A 15,797-nucleotide genomic window follows, 5' to 3' on the forward strand; every position below is an offset into this window, starting at 1 on the left:
AGGACAAATGTATATAATTGGGGTAAGTGGAAAGCCAATTCTGTGAAGGCCTTTTGAGTCTATAAATGGAAACTTTTTCAAAAGTTGATTCCTGGGGCGCCTGGGTGGCTCAGTGGGTTGAGCCGCTGCCTTCGGCTCAGGTCATGATCTCAGGGTCCTGGGATCGAGTCCCGCATCGGGCTCTCTGCTTGGCGGGGAGCCTGCTTCCCTCTCTCTCTCTCTCTGCCTGCCTCTCCGTCTACTTGTGATTTCTCTCTGTCGAATAAATAAATAAAATCTTAAAAAAAAAAAAAAAGTTGATTCCTTCCAGAAATTCAAACTTCTTTCTTGCTATTGGCATTGATACTAACAACTTGTCTTTTGATCACATCTTTCACATGTGTGGGAAAAAGCTGTCTCCAAACTTACCTTGGCTTCCCACATAACTCCATTCTTAATCTTCCTTTCCCTTACATTAAAAACCCTCAAAAACATTTTTCCTCCCATCAAACAGAAAGGCCAGTGAGCACAAAGATGGTGTTGTCTTATTCACAGTACCTCACAAATGTTACAGATGTAATGAACATTGTTGAATGAATGAATTCCAAAGTTGAATATTCTCCAGTTTGTTTTATGGCTTCGTCATTGGCTAACATAAACATCGATGCCCTAAATTTTCCGTTGTTTAAAGTATTTCACTTTAGAAATATACTTCTTGTGTTTTAAATAAGCTGTTATTACATATTCAAACAGAAGGTTATCTATTAGATTTATCTTTTCTGTAGAGGATGGGAATCTCTTCCAAGTGATCTATTTTCTTCTCCTTCCTAGTTCATTGTAGTTAAAGGCCAAGCTAAGAAACAGCAGTCTTTTAAGGTTGATGATATAACTTTTTTTTTGTAGACAAGGGAGACTTAATGGACTCATACAGGAACTAAACTCATGGTGCCCTATGAACCTGTAACAAAATAAAGCATTTAAAACATGGTATTTACCTACTACTCTAGTTTTTTTGTCTCATGATGGAGAGTGTTGTTATTATGTACTGCACCAAGGTATGCTATATTGCATTGTTGGTACCAATTGGATTGTCTTGACTAAGAATATCAAAAACCTCAGTGATGGAGATTAAATCATAACAGATCTTCTTCACTCACAACAAAAGTTTAGAGGTAGATAATTTCATGTTATTGCACCAACTCAGTGATGTCATCACAGATGAAAACTCTTTCCATCTGTCTTCTCTGTCTTTCTTGGTGTTCTGGTTTCTGTCCCAGTGACCATGTAGCTTCTTCCCTTGGCAATTTAGACAGGAAGAAAGAAAAGGGGAAAAAGAGAGAGCCAAGCTGGTTATATTTATCCATTTTAATGAGTAAAACAAAAACAAAACAAAAACTTGTCTTGGATGGCCCACCCAGAGTCTCCCACTTAATCTTCATTGCCCACTCCCATACCAGTTACAAAGTGCTAGGACAGTAACAGATTAGCAGAGCATGCTTTAGTCCCTGGGGCTGTGAAGGAGTCTAACTGCCTGAGATCAGGGGATGTCTATAATTACCTGGATGAATCTGGATTTTGTTAAAAGAAAAAAATGAGAGTGGAGAAGTTTGGATTTTATTAAAGCACTAGATTCTCTCTACTACATCTTTTCTTTTAAAAACCAACAGACTGGGAACTTACTATGTGTAAGATACTATACATTTTATGTGAATAAATTTATTTAACACTTAACAGCAGCCCAAGGAAATAGGTAGTTGCACTATCTCCATTTTATAGAAGGTGAAACAGCACTGGAAGTTTTAGAAATTTTCCCAAGATCTTACAACTAGAAAGGAGCAGATTCCTGGACATGAACGCTTGGCACTTTAGCTCAGGGCCCCACTTTTCCATGTTGACTCATGATTCTAAATGCTGTTTGTGGTTTAATAAAACAGGTATGATAGCTAGGTTGGTTTTCTTTTACATGTCTCTAAAGAGAGTATGAGTTGTAATGGAGACCGAATATCTTGCTGAACTGATTGTGATCTCTAAAGAGTATAATGGCGGGGGGGGGGGGCAGTTAGAAATAGTTACATGTGAAGTGATGTTCTTGTTAGTTTCGAGTGTTGAAAAATCCCAGGTCCAACTTATAGCTCTTGATTTAAATTGAATTCTACAAATCTTTATAGACTTCCCACTATGGGACAAGACCCACAAAATTGGAGCTTGATAATAAAAATATTGTGGTCAGGATGACAGGCTCATAAACAAATAATTACAATTATGGCATGATAAATGTTATCATAAAGAAATGTACAATCACACTAAGGTGAACAGATTAGCCTAGGGCTAAATGTAGGACTCTGGGAGCACTATGAAGGGAGGGAATAATCGAACTGTGCTTTAGAAGAACAAATGCATGAAACCCATTGGAATCAGTAAAAAGTGATCAAGTTTTGTAGAGGGAGATCTTTGAGAAACTGGAAGCTATAATAAGTTTAGATGCCTTTTAATGTGTGGGTGTGTTGAATTCACAATCAAAGAAAATTGATATAAATGGCAAGATCTACTGTGAATCTTTTGATTTGCAGAAGAATTATCCAAACATGATTCACTAGAATCAGAACTTCAGTGCCCAAAACTACTCCTCTAGAAGTTTAACATTTTGAGCTGTGAATATAAATTGCATGGCTTGATGATCAAACTTCACTTAGCTTGTGAAAGGAGTTTGAGAACAAATGCGTTATAAGCTCATACAAATGTAACTGACTTTAGAAATAGGTTGGATTTTGTAAGCATGGATACTTTTATATGATCATCAAAACCTAATGCAATGGAGAGATGGCTAGATAGGTGATAAAGCAAATAGAACAAATTTTCAGCTGTACAGTCTATACCATGGGTAGGTGGATGTTCATAATGTAACTTTTTCCATTTTTTTATGTTTGAAGTTTCATAATGAAATATTAGGAAATAAAAGTGATGCAATATGTCTCCTTCAGGAAGGCTGTGGGTTACCAGGGCACAGTATTTACCAATGTAGCTCTTACATCTGGGCAAAGCTGAATGTTTTTCTGTGGCTAGGGCTATGGGTCAAAGCACTAAGTTCAGGTTGAGACTAACCCGATGATCCAATCCTTCAGCCATAGTTGTGTTCTGTCACAGGCGTGTATACAGACATGGACTATTAAGATATGAATGAAGTTTGTTCAAGTTTCCTGGAGAGGGAAAGTTTTTCTCACTCTTTGAGAAAGGTTCTGTACCATATTTCTCTCTCTTGTGTTGTAGAAGAAGAAGGCCATTTCTACGGGTATTGTGGAGAACCACTTTCTGATGACCAGGCGAGGCTAGCACAAGGAAGGTAGGTCCTTATTGCTATTGCTATAGAGCTGCTGAATCAAATATCTATACCTTGTCCTTCCAGGCGAATGTGCAAATAAATTTTTAATTTATACTAGTGAAGGTTCTATGGAATATATACTATTATAGATTTCACAGATGAAGTAAACATAAAATTCATAGTAAGGAGACAAAATCCTGATATTCGCATTTTTGCAATACATTCAAAAAGGTAAGTCCTCAACCATAAGATACACATACAGAAAATGGGTAATCCCAAGTAGACAACTGGAAACTGATGTTGTTGATTATAGGTACTTTTTAAGCTTATAACATTGCATGTAGACCTAATTTTTTGAAAAATTCCCAAAAGTCTTTCTAATGGCTACTTCTAATGTTGAAAATAAAATAAGTGATATCCATTTGTTTCAGAGCAATATTGAACTTTCTCTTGGTCATACACAACCATATACTCATACCCACATTTATATGCATGTGTGTATGTGTATATGTGTGAGTGTGTGTGTATATGTGTGTACGTATGTGTATATACATATACATATGTGTGTGTGTGTGTATACACACATACATGCTCCATCACTAATTGGCCCAAAGGCACTTTTGCTGAAAAAAATAAAGTCATTAAAAATAAAAGGGGGTCATTCACTAAAAATGACTTAACGAGACATGAAAATACATAAAAAATTAAAAAGATTTTATGGCAAACTATAAAATATTTGAGTACTTTCAAAATGTATAGTACAGATTCTCGGGAATACTGTACAAATAACTGACTTTGTTTTGTACACTGTACCTAAGCACTTGTCTGCAAAATCTTTCCCTCATTATTCAATTTAGTATGATACATTCATTTTTATTTATTTATTCATCTCCATATTTGGCATCACACTTTTTTTTTCCTGAAATTTCTTTCTTAATTAAGTTAGATCTCCTTTTCCAAATAGTAGGATGTGTATTTGTAACTGGCAGTGGTGCTGCATTGTGAAAGTGTTGCATTGTGAAGGCCTTCATGTGGTTCGTTCTTGGCCACATGTCCACTGATGACATTCCAAAGTTCTGTGGGAAATGTGGGCTCAAAACTAGGCCACCATGTAGACCATCACGAAGGTTAAGATCTATATAAATGAAAAACAGGAGGACTGTGCCAACGGGAAAGTAAAACAAACTGTCCCCAGGTGATGAAGCTGAACTATCAAATCCAACTGTCAACCAGTTACTGCTTTTATCTTCTGTGGCAAAATTGCCTTATGGCCAGTTAGTTATACAATGAAAATATTTGCTGCACAAATTCCTGCAACGAAGATGTCTACAGCAAAGAGGCTTATGGTGAAAATACATGGCCTGAGTCTAGCCGGGCTGACATCTTGATTTTGGACTTCTAGCTCCAGAACTGTAAGACCAGAAGTTTCTGTTGTTTTAAACAACTGAGTTTGTGATACTTTGTTACAGCAGCCCTAGGAAAATGGTACAGATTGTTAGAATCACTTATTATTATTGTCAGAAGAATAACAGAATAGGAGGCATAGGGCCTATCTTGGGGCCTACTCACAAATGTTGAGAGAGTTACCACTTGGGAGGAAAAGTCTACTCCAGTAGAAAAGAGGACATCTTCACTCCTGACATCTTTTCTTAAAAAAAGGTTTCCAGAAGGGGGAAAAAAATCATTTTCTTGATAGTACTCCTTATTTCATTTTACTGCAACAATTCCAATGAGAAGTGCAAAAGGCTTTTTATTGTCATATCAGATTTACATGGTAAAATTTAATGTACTTCTTGTCAGCTTTAAACACTGGAAATATCAATAAAATGTCAAATTATATTTGACTTCAAACCCAAGTGGTTATAAAAATGCAATACAAATTTACAATCATTTAGTCTTCCCCCTTTCTTACAATAAAACCCCGTTTTATTCTTTATGGGAAGCTAAACTTATTTTGCTCAAAGCTGGTAATTTATTAGGGCTTAAATCAGATCTGAGCTGTGTTTCTCTTAGAAATCAATGGTAGACCTGGAACTAGGACCAAACTTTTAAATTATGGCTTTGAAGTAATGTAATTGTGGTTTTTAATGCCTCGTACGTCTGCTTGAAGGATTATATGAGTTTGTTCAAAGTTCTGGAAACAATAAAATTAATTTTTTGGACAGTGAGCTAGCAAAGGGATATCAGTGATACTAATTGGAGTGTACAGCATAATATCTCTTAATGCAGTTTGTGATCTGTCTTACACAAGGAACATCTTGCCCAGGGTGTCAGCAGGAACTGTATCAAAGAAACTTTTGTCAGCTTTCTGTTCAAATATCTTATCTTCTCCCTTCCTTTTCCGGGTTCCTGGTACCAAAACAATTTATTCTCCCTTAGATGAAAGATTCAGTAATGTGCAGCGTTTAAGTTCAACGCGATTTATAAGGATTTCAGGCCAAGCCTGTTTTACGGTTTTCGGTTTTTAGGCAAATTTCCTGTCAGTGATCAAGCACAGCAGTTATGGCTTTCAAGACAGCGCAGCCCGGGGGGGGCCCTCGATGCTTCTCAAAGTGAGGGGTGGAACAGGAAAGTTCAATGGGGGAAGAGGAAGAATGCTGAAGAACAAATAAGGAGAGACCCCAGGGAAGCTTCATTCTGGCACTTTCTCTTAGATTCCCATAGAAGGCATTTCTGTACTATTTCAGGAGACTCAGATCTCTGGATCCAGAGTTGCTCAGAATAAAAATTAAAAATGAAACTCCAGCCTTGCCTTTTCCAGGCTTCCTTCTCCAGCACGTGTTTGTTTCTTTCTTTTGTTCATTTCAGTTTTATGATTACGTGGCATCCTTTATGTGCCTCCAATACCAGTGAACTTTCTCTACGAAGGTATCATATCAGCGCTTCACAAAGTGAAGACAAACTTGGAGATAACTTAGGTTGATTTATGTGAAAAGCAAATGTTGAACTGAAAAGAGATCATGGGAAATTGTCATTCTGGTCGTGATGTTTGGGATCGGCTATTTGGCATTCAGGATGCTTCTGCTTCTGTAGCTGTCTCTCTCACTTCTCATGGAGGTCCCACATCTTCTCCACTCCCCTCAGATGCCCGAGCCCTCCCCTCTACCTTCTCTCCTTCAAGCAATGGTTTAACTTCACATTTCATGAAGCAGAAAGGAAGCTTCAAATGAGAGCTTTCCTGACCACCACGCGTTATGCTCCGAAATTGTATCCTAGTAGTTACTGGATTACTTTTTTAGATGAAGGGGACCTCGCCCTGGTACTACCTTCCTTCTCGTATTTCTAATCTCTTCCTTTTAAGGACTCCGCAGCATTAATATCTGGTCCATTTTTTTTTTTTTTGTAGTAGGCAGAATAATGTGCCCCCGAAATATTCACACCCTATTCTCTGAAACCTGTGAATATATTCGTTTACATGGCAACTGGAATTCAAGTTAGTAATTAGCTCACGTCGAAAGTCTGTTCTGGACTATCCAGGTTAGGCCTGCTGTGTGGCAATTGTTCTCGGAAGTGGGCAAGGAAGGCAGAAGAAGAGGTCATGGTGGTGAAGGATTCCATTTGGATTTGCTGGGTTTGAAGAGGGAGAAAGGGAACCATGAGCCAGGAGATATGGGTGGCCTCTTGAAGCTGGAAAAGTCAAGAAACAGATCCTGCCTTGAGCCTCCAGGAAGGAGCAGAGCCCTATAGACACCTTGATCTTAGCCTGGTGAGACCCTTATCAGGTGTCTGCTCTACAGAACTGTAACATAATAAATTTGTGTTATTTACACGGGTGGTAGTTTGTTAGTTTAAGTTTGTGGTAATTAATTAAGTTAATTTAGTTTGTGGTAATTTTTCACGGCAACAAACAAAACTAATCAGCCATCAAACCAGTAAACCAAACTAAATGAAATATATTGAACATAAATAGCCACAACAAACCCTCACAGACAGCAGGGCCTGCTTGTTCTCCCTCTGTCTCTCTCTCTTTCCATCATCTCTCCCTCAATCTCAATCTCTCTCCTTCTCTCCTTTTATAACCAAACTACTCAGTAGCTGAAGGAACATGCTCACCCTCTTGCTTTCTCATCGTGCTCTTCTTCAACCCATTCTAAGTCTGACTTCTGCAGTCACCGTTCTACCAGATCTGTCGATGCGAACAAGGTGTCCTCCTTACTAAGTTCAGGAGTCTTTCATACCTCATCAGCATTTAGTACATTTCCCTACTGCCTTAGTGAAATAGCACTTTTTCTTGCTTTTTATGGCACCAGGTACTTCAGGTACTTTCAGATTCTCTTCTTGAACTTTCTTAGTGTCTTTTTTTTCCAACTTTTCCCCCTTTTTTTTTTTTGTGGGGACAGCACTGTGCTCAAACTAGACCCTCAGTCAGGGTCCAGCCATGAAAACAGATACCACTGTACAGACTTAGGTCAAAGAAAATGCAATATATTGATTGGTTACACAGGTGATGAAAAAACAGGGAAGCCATGTAGGGGATGGCAAGGCAAACCCAAAATTAGTCATGACAAGAAGCAACACTTACTCCTCCAAGATCCTAATATATATGACCCCATTGCCTGCCTTCCATTTCCTTGGATATCATTAAGGCAGTTGAAATGAAACAGTTTAAGATTTTATTTATTTATTTGACAGACAGAGATCACAAGTAGGCAGAGAGGCAGGCAGAGAGAGAGAGAGAGAGGAGGAAGCAGGCTCCCTGCAGAGCAGAGAGCCTGATGCGGGACTCGATCCCAGGACCCTGAGATCATGACCTGAGCCGAAGGCAGCGGCTTAACCCACTGAACCACCCAGGCGCCCCAATGAAACAGTTTAAAGCAGAGTTCATACCTTCCCTCCCACTCCTCATCCAGGGTCCCTTTTTTGGTTCAAGGGACTGTCATTCATCTTATGTAGACTAGAGTGCTGGGTGTGGCCTTTAGTACTTTCCTTGACCTCACCACCTTTCCCACATTCAATAAACTAGTCTTTCTATTTCCCCCGCAGCCAGTTTTCGAATATGACAAAGCATTCTTGCTCTTCCCAATCATCACTCTGATACAAACCGCCATGATTTCTTACCAGGCCACGGGAAAAATCAAATTTTTCTATTCTTTTGCCAAAGATCTACTTTTAAAATGCAAATCCGATAGATGTACATCCCGTTCCCAAATCATAAATTATAGTTACAGTTAGGGGATGAGGGGGAAATACACTTCACATGACCTAAAATCATTGTATGATGAGGTCTTATTCTCCATTTCCCTTTCTTAACTACCATTCATTGTTCTCCGCCTAATGTAACTGTACCTTCCTCTGGTAATCTTTTCTTCCCGGCTCCCTCCTCACTCTGCACTCACTGGAAGGATGTTCCCAGCTTTCTGCTGCCTCACACTGTCCTAGGAGAGAAACATGTTCTGACGTGATCGGTCAGAGAGAAAAGAGAATAATAAGAGAGAAAAAAACAGAGCATGTGTGGGTCAATCATTCCTTTGCCCTTTGTCTTCTCAGGGTTCACTTCTCCACAGAAGCCACACATCTGTTCTGCTCCCTCCACTGAAACACCACCCTGTAAATATTGGTGGAGGACTTTTTTATAATTAAACATGAATTTTAAAATTCTTCATTTTTCCTGGGGCACCTGGGTGGATCAGTCAGTTAAGCATCTGCCTTGGGCTCGGGTCATGATCCCAGGGTCCTGGGGTCAAGCCCCACATCGGGCTCCCTGCTCAGCAGGAAGCCTGCTACTCCCTTTCCCAGTCCCCCTGCTTGTGTTCCCTCTCTCACTGTGTCTTTCTCTGTCAAATAAATAAACAAAATCTTAAAAAAAAAATTCTTCATTCTTAAAAAAAAATTCTTCATTTTTCCGAGTCTTATGTCTCTCAGTTACATTTCTTCTCAGACACAGAAGAGAGAGGACCCCTGCCCACCCCCAACACCGCCCCCCCCCCCGGCATTTTTCAGGATGATACTTCTGTCATTATTTGTGCAACACCTGTGATTATCTGTTTGTCCCACCACTTACCCTTTCTGTCCTACAAAAAGCTGCCTTCTGTGAAGGAGAAGCTGTGTCTCTTTCACCATTGTATATTTGGTCCCTACCCTGGAGCCTGGCTCAGAATGGTCAATCAGAAAATGATTGTTCATGGAATCCACGGGAAAGGCTACTCTTTTTACAGGAATGGCCAGAGAGACATCAAGAGGCTTGCTACTTCAGGCAGGCAAGGTCCCAAGAGGAACCCTTGATGCTCTGAGGCACAAAATAAAATTGATTTCCTGGCTTTTTACAGAAAAAAAAATAAAAAGCATCATTTTATGAAAAATTATAAGTGGATTTTATTTATAATGTGGCAGCAAACTGCCTCAGCGTAGGAGAAAGGGACAAGGAGCCCAGCAGAATCGAGCATGAGTTATCACAGTTAGAAAATGTGTCTGTGGACTTCTGTCTGTGTTTTCTCTCACTGTCCGTTTGAGTCTTTGATTTACCGACTATGGTACTTAGGATGGATGTATTTAATCAATGAATATTCTTAAGTACCTCCAATATGTAATCAGTGTGGAGTACTATCGGGGTTATAAGTCAGAGTCCGCATTTCAGAGTCCTTGTGGAGTTTATGGTCTTTGCAAACAGCTAATAGCAAGAACTATGCTTTAAATGCTCTGAGCTTTGTTGTTGTAAATGTTTATTTCTTTTATAGATTACTCTGGCTGGGCTTTCCTAGCATTTCCTAGCATCTATTCCTAAGGCTCAGCGTATGTCTTTTGTCACCTTAAACACTCAGAGCAGCATCCAAGAGAAATGAGCTCATCCATTGGGGACTCTAGTTGTTCTATTAGAACTTGTGGATTCTCGAGGGAGATTCTTTTTAGGAAAATAACTCAAATGTCAGCATTAAAGTACAATGAGACCGGACTCAGGTCATGGTTCTGCTTTTCAATTGCCATTTGACCTTGGTAAGCCTCAAGCTTTTCAGAGTCTCTGTTTTCCTGGCTTCAAAGTAGAGGAAATAAAAATGACATGCATGTATTTTTCTGACTTGTTTTTTTTTAAATATTTTCTAAAATTTTAGGATGGTTCCAGATTTATAGAAAAATTGCAAAGATACTGCAGAGTTCCAATATATCCCTGCAGCCAGTGCCCCTACTACTTACATCTCATATTAGTAGGGTACATCTGTCATAATTAATGAGCCAATATCAAAACATTATCATACTGTATTGCACATTGTGTATTCTTTCTGCATTAAAACAGGTAAGCATGCTAAATGTTAATGTCCTTTCTACAAATATTTGTATTTCTCTAGCCTGTGCTTATCAGTCTGTACTCTAAGCACTTATATGTTCATCCTTTCTACTTGACAGCTTGAGAGTGGGACCATGTCATAATCATTCTTGAATTTCTTTGACTTAGCACATAGTAAGTGTTCAATATATGTCTGTTCCACATACAGAAATTTGTCACTCTAACTGAGGTTTGAATAACTCATAGGCAATTGCTATGTTTGTTGACTGTTGAATTATGAGTTCACAAACTATCAACTACATAACATGAAATATAGCTGCTAAGAAAGGAAAAGACCACATCATGCATTGGCTTAGAGGTAAAGTAAATGTTTCAAATTTTATCAAAAATATACTTGGGGGGGGGACCTAAATATTCCAAGCAAGAAAATAACCAGGTTCACATTTTCCAGGTGTTCCCATTTTCTTCTCAGGGTCCACAGTCTCTCATGGTTTGTCTCCCCTCCAATTTCCCCCATCTCACTTCTCCTTTCCATCTCCCAATGTCCTCCATGTTATTCATTATGCTCCACAAGTAAGTGAAACCATATGATATTTAACTCTCTCTGCTTGACTGATTTCACTCAGCATAATCTCTTCCAGTCCGTCCATGTTGATATAAAAGTTGGGTATTCGTCCTTTCTGATGGAGGCATAATACCCCATTGTATATATGGACCATATCTTCTTTATCCATTCATCTGTTGAAGGACATCTTGGCTCTTTCCACAGTTTGGCAACTATGGCCATTGCTGCTATGAACATTGGGGTAAGGTGGCCCTTCTTTTCACTACATCTGTATTTTTGGGCTAAATACCCAGTAGTGCAATGGCAGGGTCATAGGGAAGCTCTATTTTTAATTTCTTAAGGAATCTCCACACTGTTTTCCAAAGGGGCTCCACCAACTTGCATTCTCACCAATAGTGTAAGAGGGTTCCCTTTCTCCACATCCTCTCCAGCATGTGTTATTTACTGTCTTGTTAATTTTGGCCATTCTAACTGTAACTAACTGTGTAAGATAGTATCTCAATGTGGTTTTGATTTGAATCTCCCTGATTGCTAATGATGATGAACATTTTTTCATGTGTCTGTTAGCCACTCATATGTCTTCTTTGGAGAAGTGTCTATTCATGTCTTCTGCCATTTTTTGTGTGTGTTGAGTTTGAGGAGTTCTTTATAGATTTTGGATATCAGCCCTTTGTCTGTAGTGTCATTTGTGAATATCTTCTCCCATTCCGTGGGTTGCCTCTTTGTTTTGTTGACTGTTTCCTTTGCTGTGCAAAAGCTTTTGATCTTGATGAAGTCCAAAAGTTCATTTTCACTTTTGTTTCCTTTGCCTTTGGAGACATATCTTGAAAGAAGTTGCTATGACCGATGTCAAAGAGGCTACTGCCTGTGTTCTCCTCTAGGATTTTGATAGATTCCTGCCTCACGTTGAGATCTTTTATCCATTTCAAGTTTATCTTTGTGTGTGTTGTAAGAGAATGGTCGAGTTTCATTCTTCTATACAGAGCTGTCCAATTTTCCCAGCACCATTTATTAAAGAGACTTTTTTCCAATGTCTAGTTTTTCCTTTTTTTTCCTGCTTTGTTGAAGATTATTTGACCATAGAGTTGAGCATCCATATCTGGGCTCTCTACTCTGTTCCACTGGTCTATGTGTCTGTTTTTGTGGCAGTACCATGCTGTCTTGGTGATCACAGCTTTGTAGTAAAGCTTGAAATCAGGCAATGTGATGCCCCCAGTTTTGTTTTTCTTTTTCAACATTTCCTTAGCAATTTGGGGTCTCTTCTGTTTCCATACACATTTTATGATTTTTTGTTCCAGCCCTTTGAAAAATGCCTGTGGAATTTTGATCAGAATGGCATTGAAAGTATAGATTTCTCTAGATAGCATAGACATTTTAACAATGTTTATTCTTCTGATCCATGAGTATGGAATGCTCTTCTATTTTTTGTGTCATCTTCAATTTATTTCTTGAGTGTTCTGTAGTTCTTTGAGTACAGATCATTCACCTCTTTGGTTAGGTTTATTCCCAGGTATCTTATGGTTCTTGGCATTATAGTAAATGGAATCGATTCTTTAATTTCCCTTCCTATATTTTCATTGTTAGTGTCTAAGAAAACAACTGATTTCTGTACATTGATTTTGTATCCTGCCATATTACGGTATGAGTTCTAGTAGTTTGGGGCAGGTATTCCCATTTTCTTAATTTCATTGTTTCAGCCACATCCTCACTACCAGAAAGGAATGCTATCCTCAGTCCCTAAATGAATATTGGGTGATGGCACCTAATGAACTAGTCTCTCCCTGGCCCCAACACTTTGTGGTTGAGAGTAAGGGTTCTCTGTACTGCAGCTTCCTGTAAGATGGGGATAATAATAGTATCAACCTCCTAGGCTTGTTAAGAGGATTAAATGAGGTAATATTTTTAGTGCACTTCAGTAGTTCTGGAATACAATAAGCAGTCTACTGTGAAGAGTATAAAGATAAAGTGATAAATTATATGCAGATGCAATACTGTGAAGAAAAAGTTGCTGAATCAAATGTAGAAATCAACCCAATAGGGGCACCTGCGTGGCTCAGTGGCTTAAGCCTCTGCATCAGGCTCTCTGCTAAGTGGGGATCCTGCTTCCCCCTCTCTCTCTCTCTGCCTGCCTCTCTACCTACTTGTGATCTCTCTCTGTAAAAAAAAAAAAAAAAAAGAATTATTCCTGTGGATTACTTACCAATGCTCTTGTGTCTTTTTGGGTGGTGAAGGGGTTTGCGTGCCTATTAGTTTCCTATCACTGTGTAAGAGATTTGGTAGCTTAACCACCTGAATTTATTACCTCAGAGCTCTGGTGGGTCAACAGACTAAGCAATGTATGGACAAGTTCTTTGCTCAGATCTCACAAAACTGAAATCAAGGGATCATCTAGAGCTATGATCTCCCCTGAGGCATAAGACCCTTGTCCAACCTCACTGGTTGTTAGCAGAATTCAGGTTTTTATAGTAAGACCCTCAACAACCAGAGGCCACTCACTATTCCCTGTCACATGACCCTTTCCATAACAAAACACCTGACTTCTTCATCATGAGTGGGGGAACTTCTTTCATGCTTCCAATCTGTCCCTTCAGGAAGAGCCCAGTCCCTTTTTAGGAGTCACCTGATTAGGTCAGGCCCACTCAGAATATTCATAATTTTGATTACCCAAAATCAACTGTTTGGAGACTTTACTGTCATTTGCAAAATCCCTTTACCTTTACATTGCAATATCACTTGATCACAGGAGTGAAATCCATCATAATCTCTTGCCAGCTGTGGAAGGGCAGGATTCTACATGGCATATATTCTTGCGGACAAGAATCCTTGGGACCATCTTAGAGTTCTGCCTACCACAGTATGAGTTTTGGCCCTTGTAGAACATAACTTCAGTTTTCACAGAGAACCCTTTGGCTGCCATGTCAAAGATTTATTGGAAGGTAGGTAGGGAGGTAAATAATGAAAGCAGGAACTATGGTTGGAAGGATAATGCCTTAGTGAAGGACAATGGAGACTGACAACTATCGTGGCAGTGGAGATAGAAGAAAAGTAAATGGTTTTTGGATATATTCTGGAGAACAGATATTCAAGCCTTTGTGATGAAGAAGATGTATAAGAATGATGAGAGGAAGAGTCATGGATGCTGTATTGTTATCTATTGCTGCAAAATAAATTTCCCCCAAATTTATCAGCTTCAAACAACCAACATTTACAGTCTGTCAGTTTCTATAGGTTAGGAATTTGGAGACCTCTCAACTGTGTTGCAATCAAGATGTCAGCTGAGGCTTCACACTTCTCAGGGGCTGAGATGAATCTGTGTCCAAGGTGGCTCAGTCACCTGGCTATGGGCAGAAAGCTTCATATTCCTCAACACATGGACCTCTCCGTAAGGTTGTGAGAGTGTCCCTACAACATGACAGATGTCTTTCTCAAAGACAAGTTAGATGGGAGAGCAGGAAAGCTTGAACCCGTAATATCTTTTTTTGAACCAGTCTCAAAAGGCATACATTGTCATTTTTGCCCTATTCTACTCATTAGAAACAAGTCCCTTAGTCCTGCCCAACCAGACTCAAGAGGATGAGAATTAGGTTCAGTTTTTGAAAAGAGCAGGATTGAAGAATTATGGATATATTATTGAACCACTACAAGTGACTTTCAGGATTCAAGCTTGTGTGGTGATACTGCTTGCAATTAGACCCACTCTGAACACTCCAATAAGAGTAATCACTACGGGGATGCCTGGGTGGCTCAGTTGGTTGGACGACTGCCTTCAGCTCAGGTCATGATTCCGGAGTCCCAGGATTGAATCCCACATCGGGCTCCCAGCTCCATGGGGAGTCTGCTTCTCCCTCTGACCTTCTCCTCGCTCATGCTCTCTCTCACTGTCTCTCTCTCTCAAATAAATAAATAAATAAATAAAGTCTTTAAAATAAATAAAAAAAAAAAGAATAATCAGTACATTGCCTGAGAATTTGGGGCAAAATAAGTGAGTATCAATAGACTTCCATAGAGCTTAGGGCATAGATACATGGGTAAGAGATGGTGTGACCTGGGGGATTTAATTTGGAGCGAGGCCTTCAATAATGAACTGAATCTTCATAGGGAGATACAGAACAGTGACCCAAGTAGGAAACCCAGAAGGAACAAGAGCACGGAGATGCACAGAAAGAGAACCTGCTGAAGCCAAGCATTTGATTTGAGAGTGATAGGAGAGGAGACAGTACAAGCTGGGAGCCACTTCGGAAAGAGCCTTGAGTAACTTTAAGCTAGAGTTTGCTTTGGATTCAGCAGTTGAGAATTTGTGATTTTTTTTTTTTTTTCAGAGAAAAAAAGAGTTGTTGACAGCAGTTTAATACAGCACAAACTTGACCCAGCCAGGTGATGTTTCTTCTGTTGGTCTATGTTCCAGATAGAAGGCTTGCTCCTCAAACTTAGTGATACCCACAAACCTAAGTATTTTGTGCACTGAAGGGACTGATTGTGAATCAAATTATTCATCAGGTTTGGAGGGATTTATTGAGGAATCCTGAAGGAAAAATCTCCTGTCACCAAAGCAAGATTTAAACCGCTTAAGTGCACATAAGTCAAGCAGAAATTATGGTAATTGGACTTAAACCTGCTTCCCTCTCTGCATACTGTAAATAAAAGAAGACAGTTTAAACAAAGGAGCGATATGTAAATACAAGAGTGAGATCAAAGCAAATCTGGAATTTAATTCT

At 39.3% G+C, this 15,797-nt stretch overlaps 1 protein-coding gene across 1 annotated transcript in view; it reads left to right on the forward strand.

Moving 5' to 3' along the window:
* The first annotated feature begins 3,132 nt into the window (after positions 1-3,132).
* LOC309856630 (uncharacterized protein) overlaps positions 3,133-15,797 on the forward strand; it is a 405,331-nt gene continuing 392,666 nt past the window's right edge. Inside the window, exon 1 of the mRNA XM_082717952.1 lies at positions 3,133-3,319. Coding sequence (XP_082574078.1) covers positions 3,153-3,319 — 167 coding nt within the window. The 5' untranslated portion in view covers positions 3,133-3,152. The remainder of the gene's footprint in view (positions 3,320-15,797) is intronic.

This window comes from Mustela nivalis (assembly GCF_964662115.1).
Source record: "Mustela nivalis genome assembly, chromosome: 2".
In the NCBI taxonomy this organism is placed as follows: Eukaryota; Metazoa; Chordata; class Mammalia; order Carnivora; family Mustelidae; genus Mustela; species Mustela nivalis.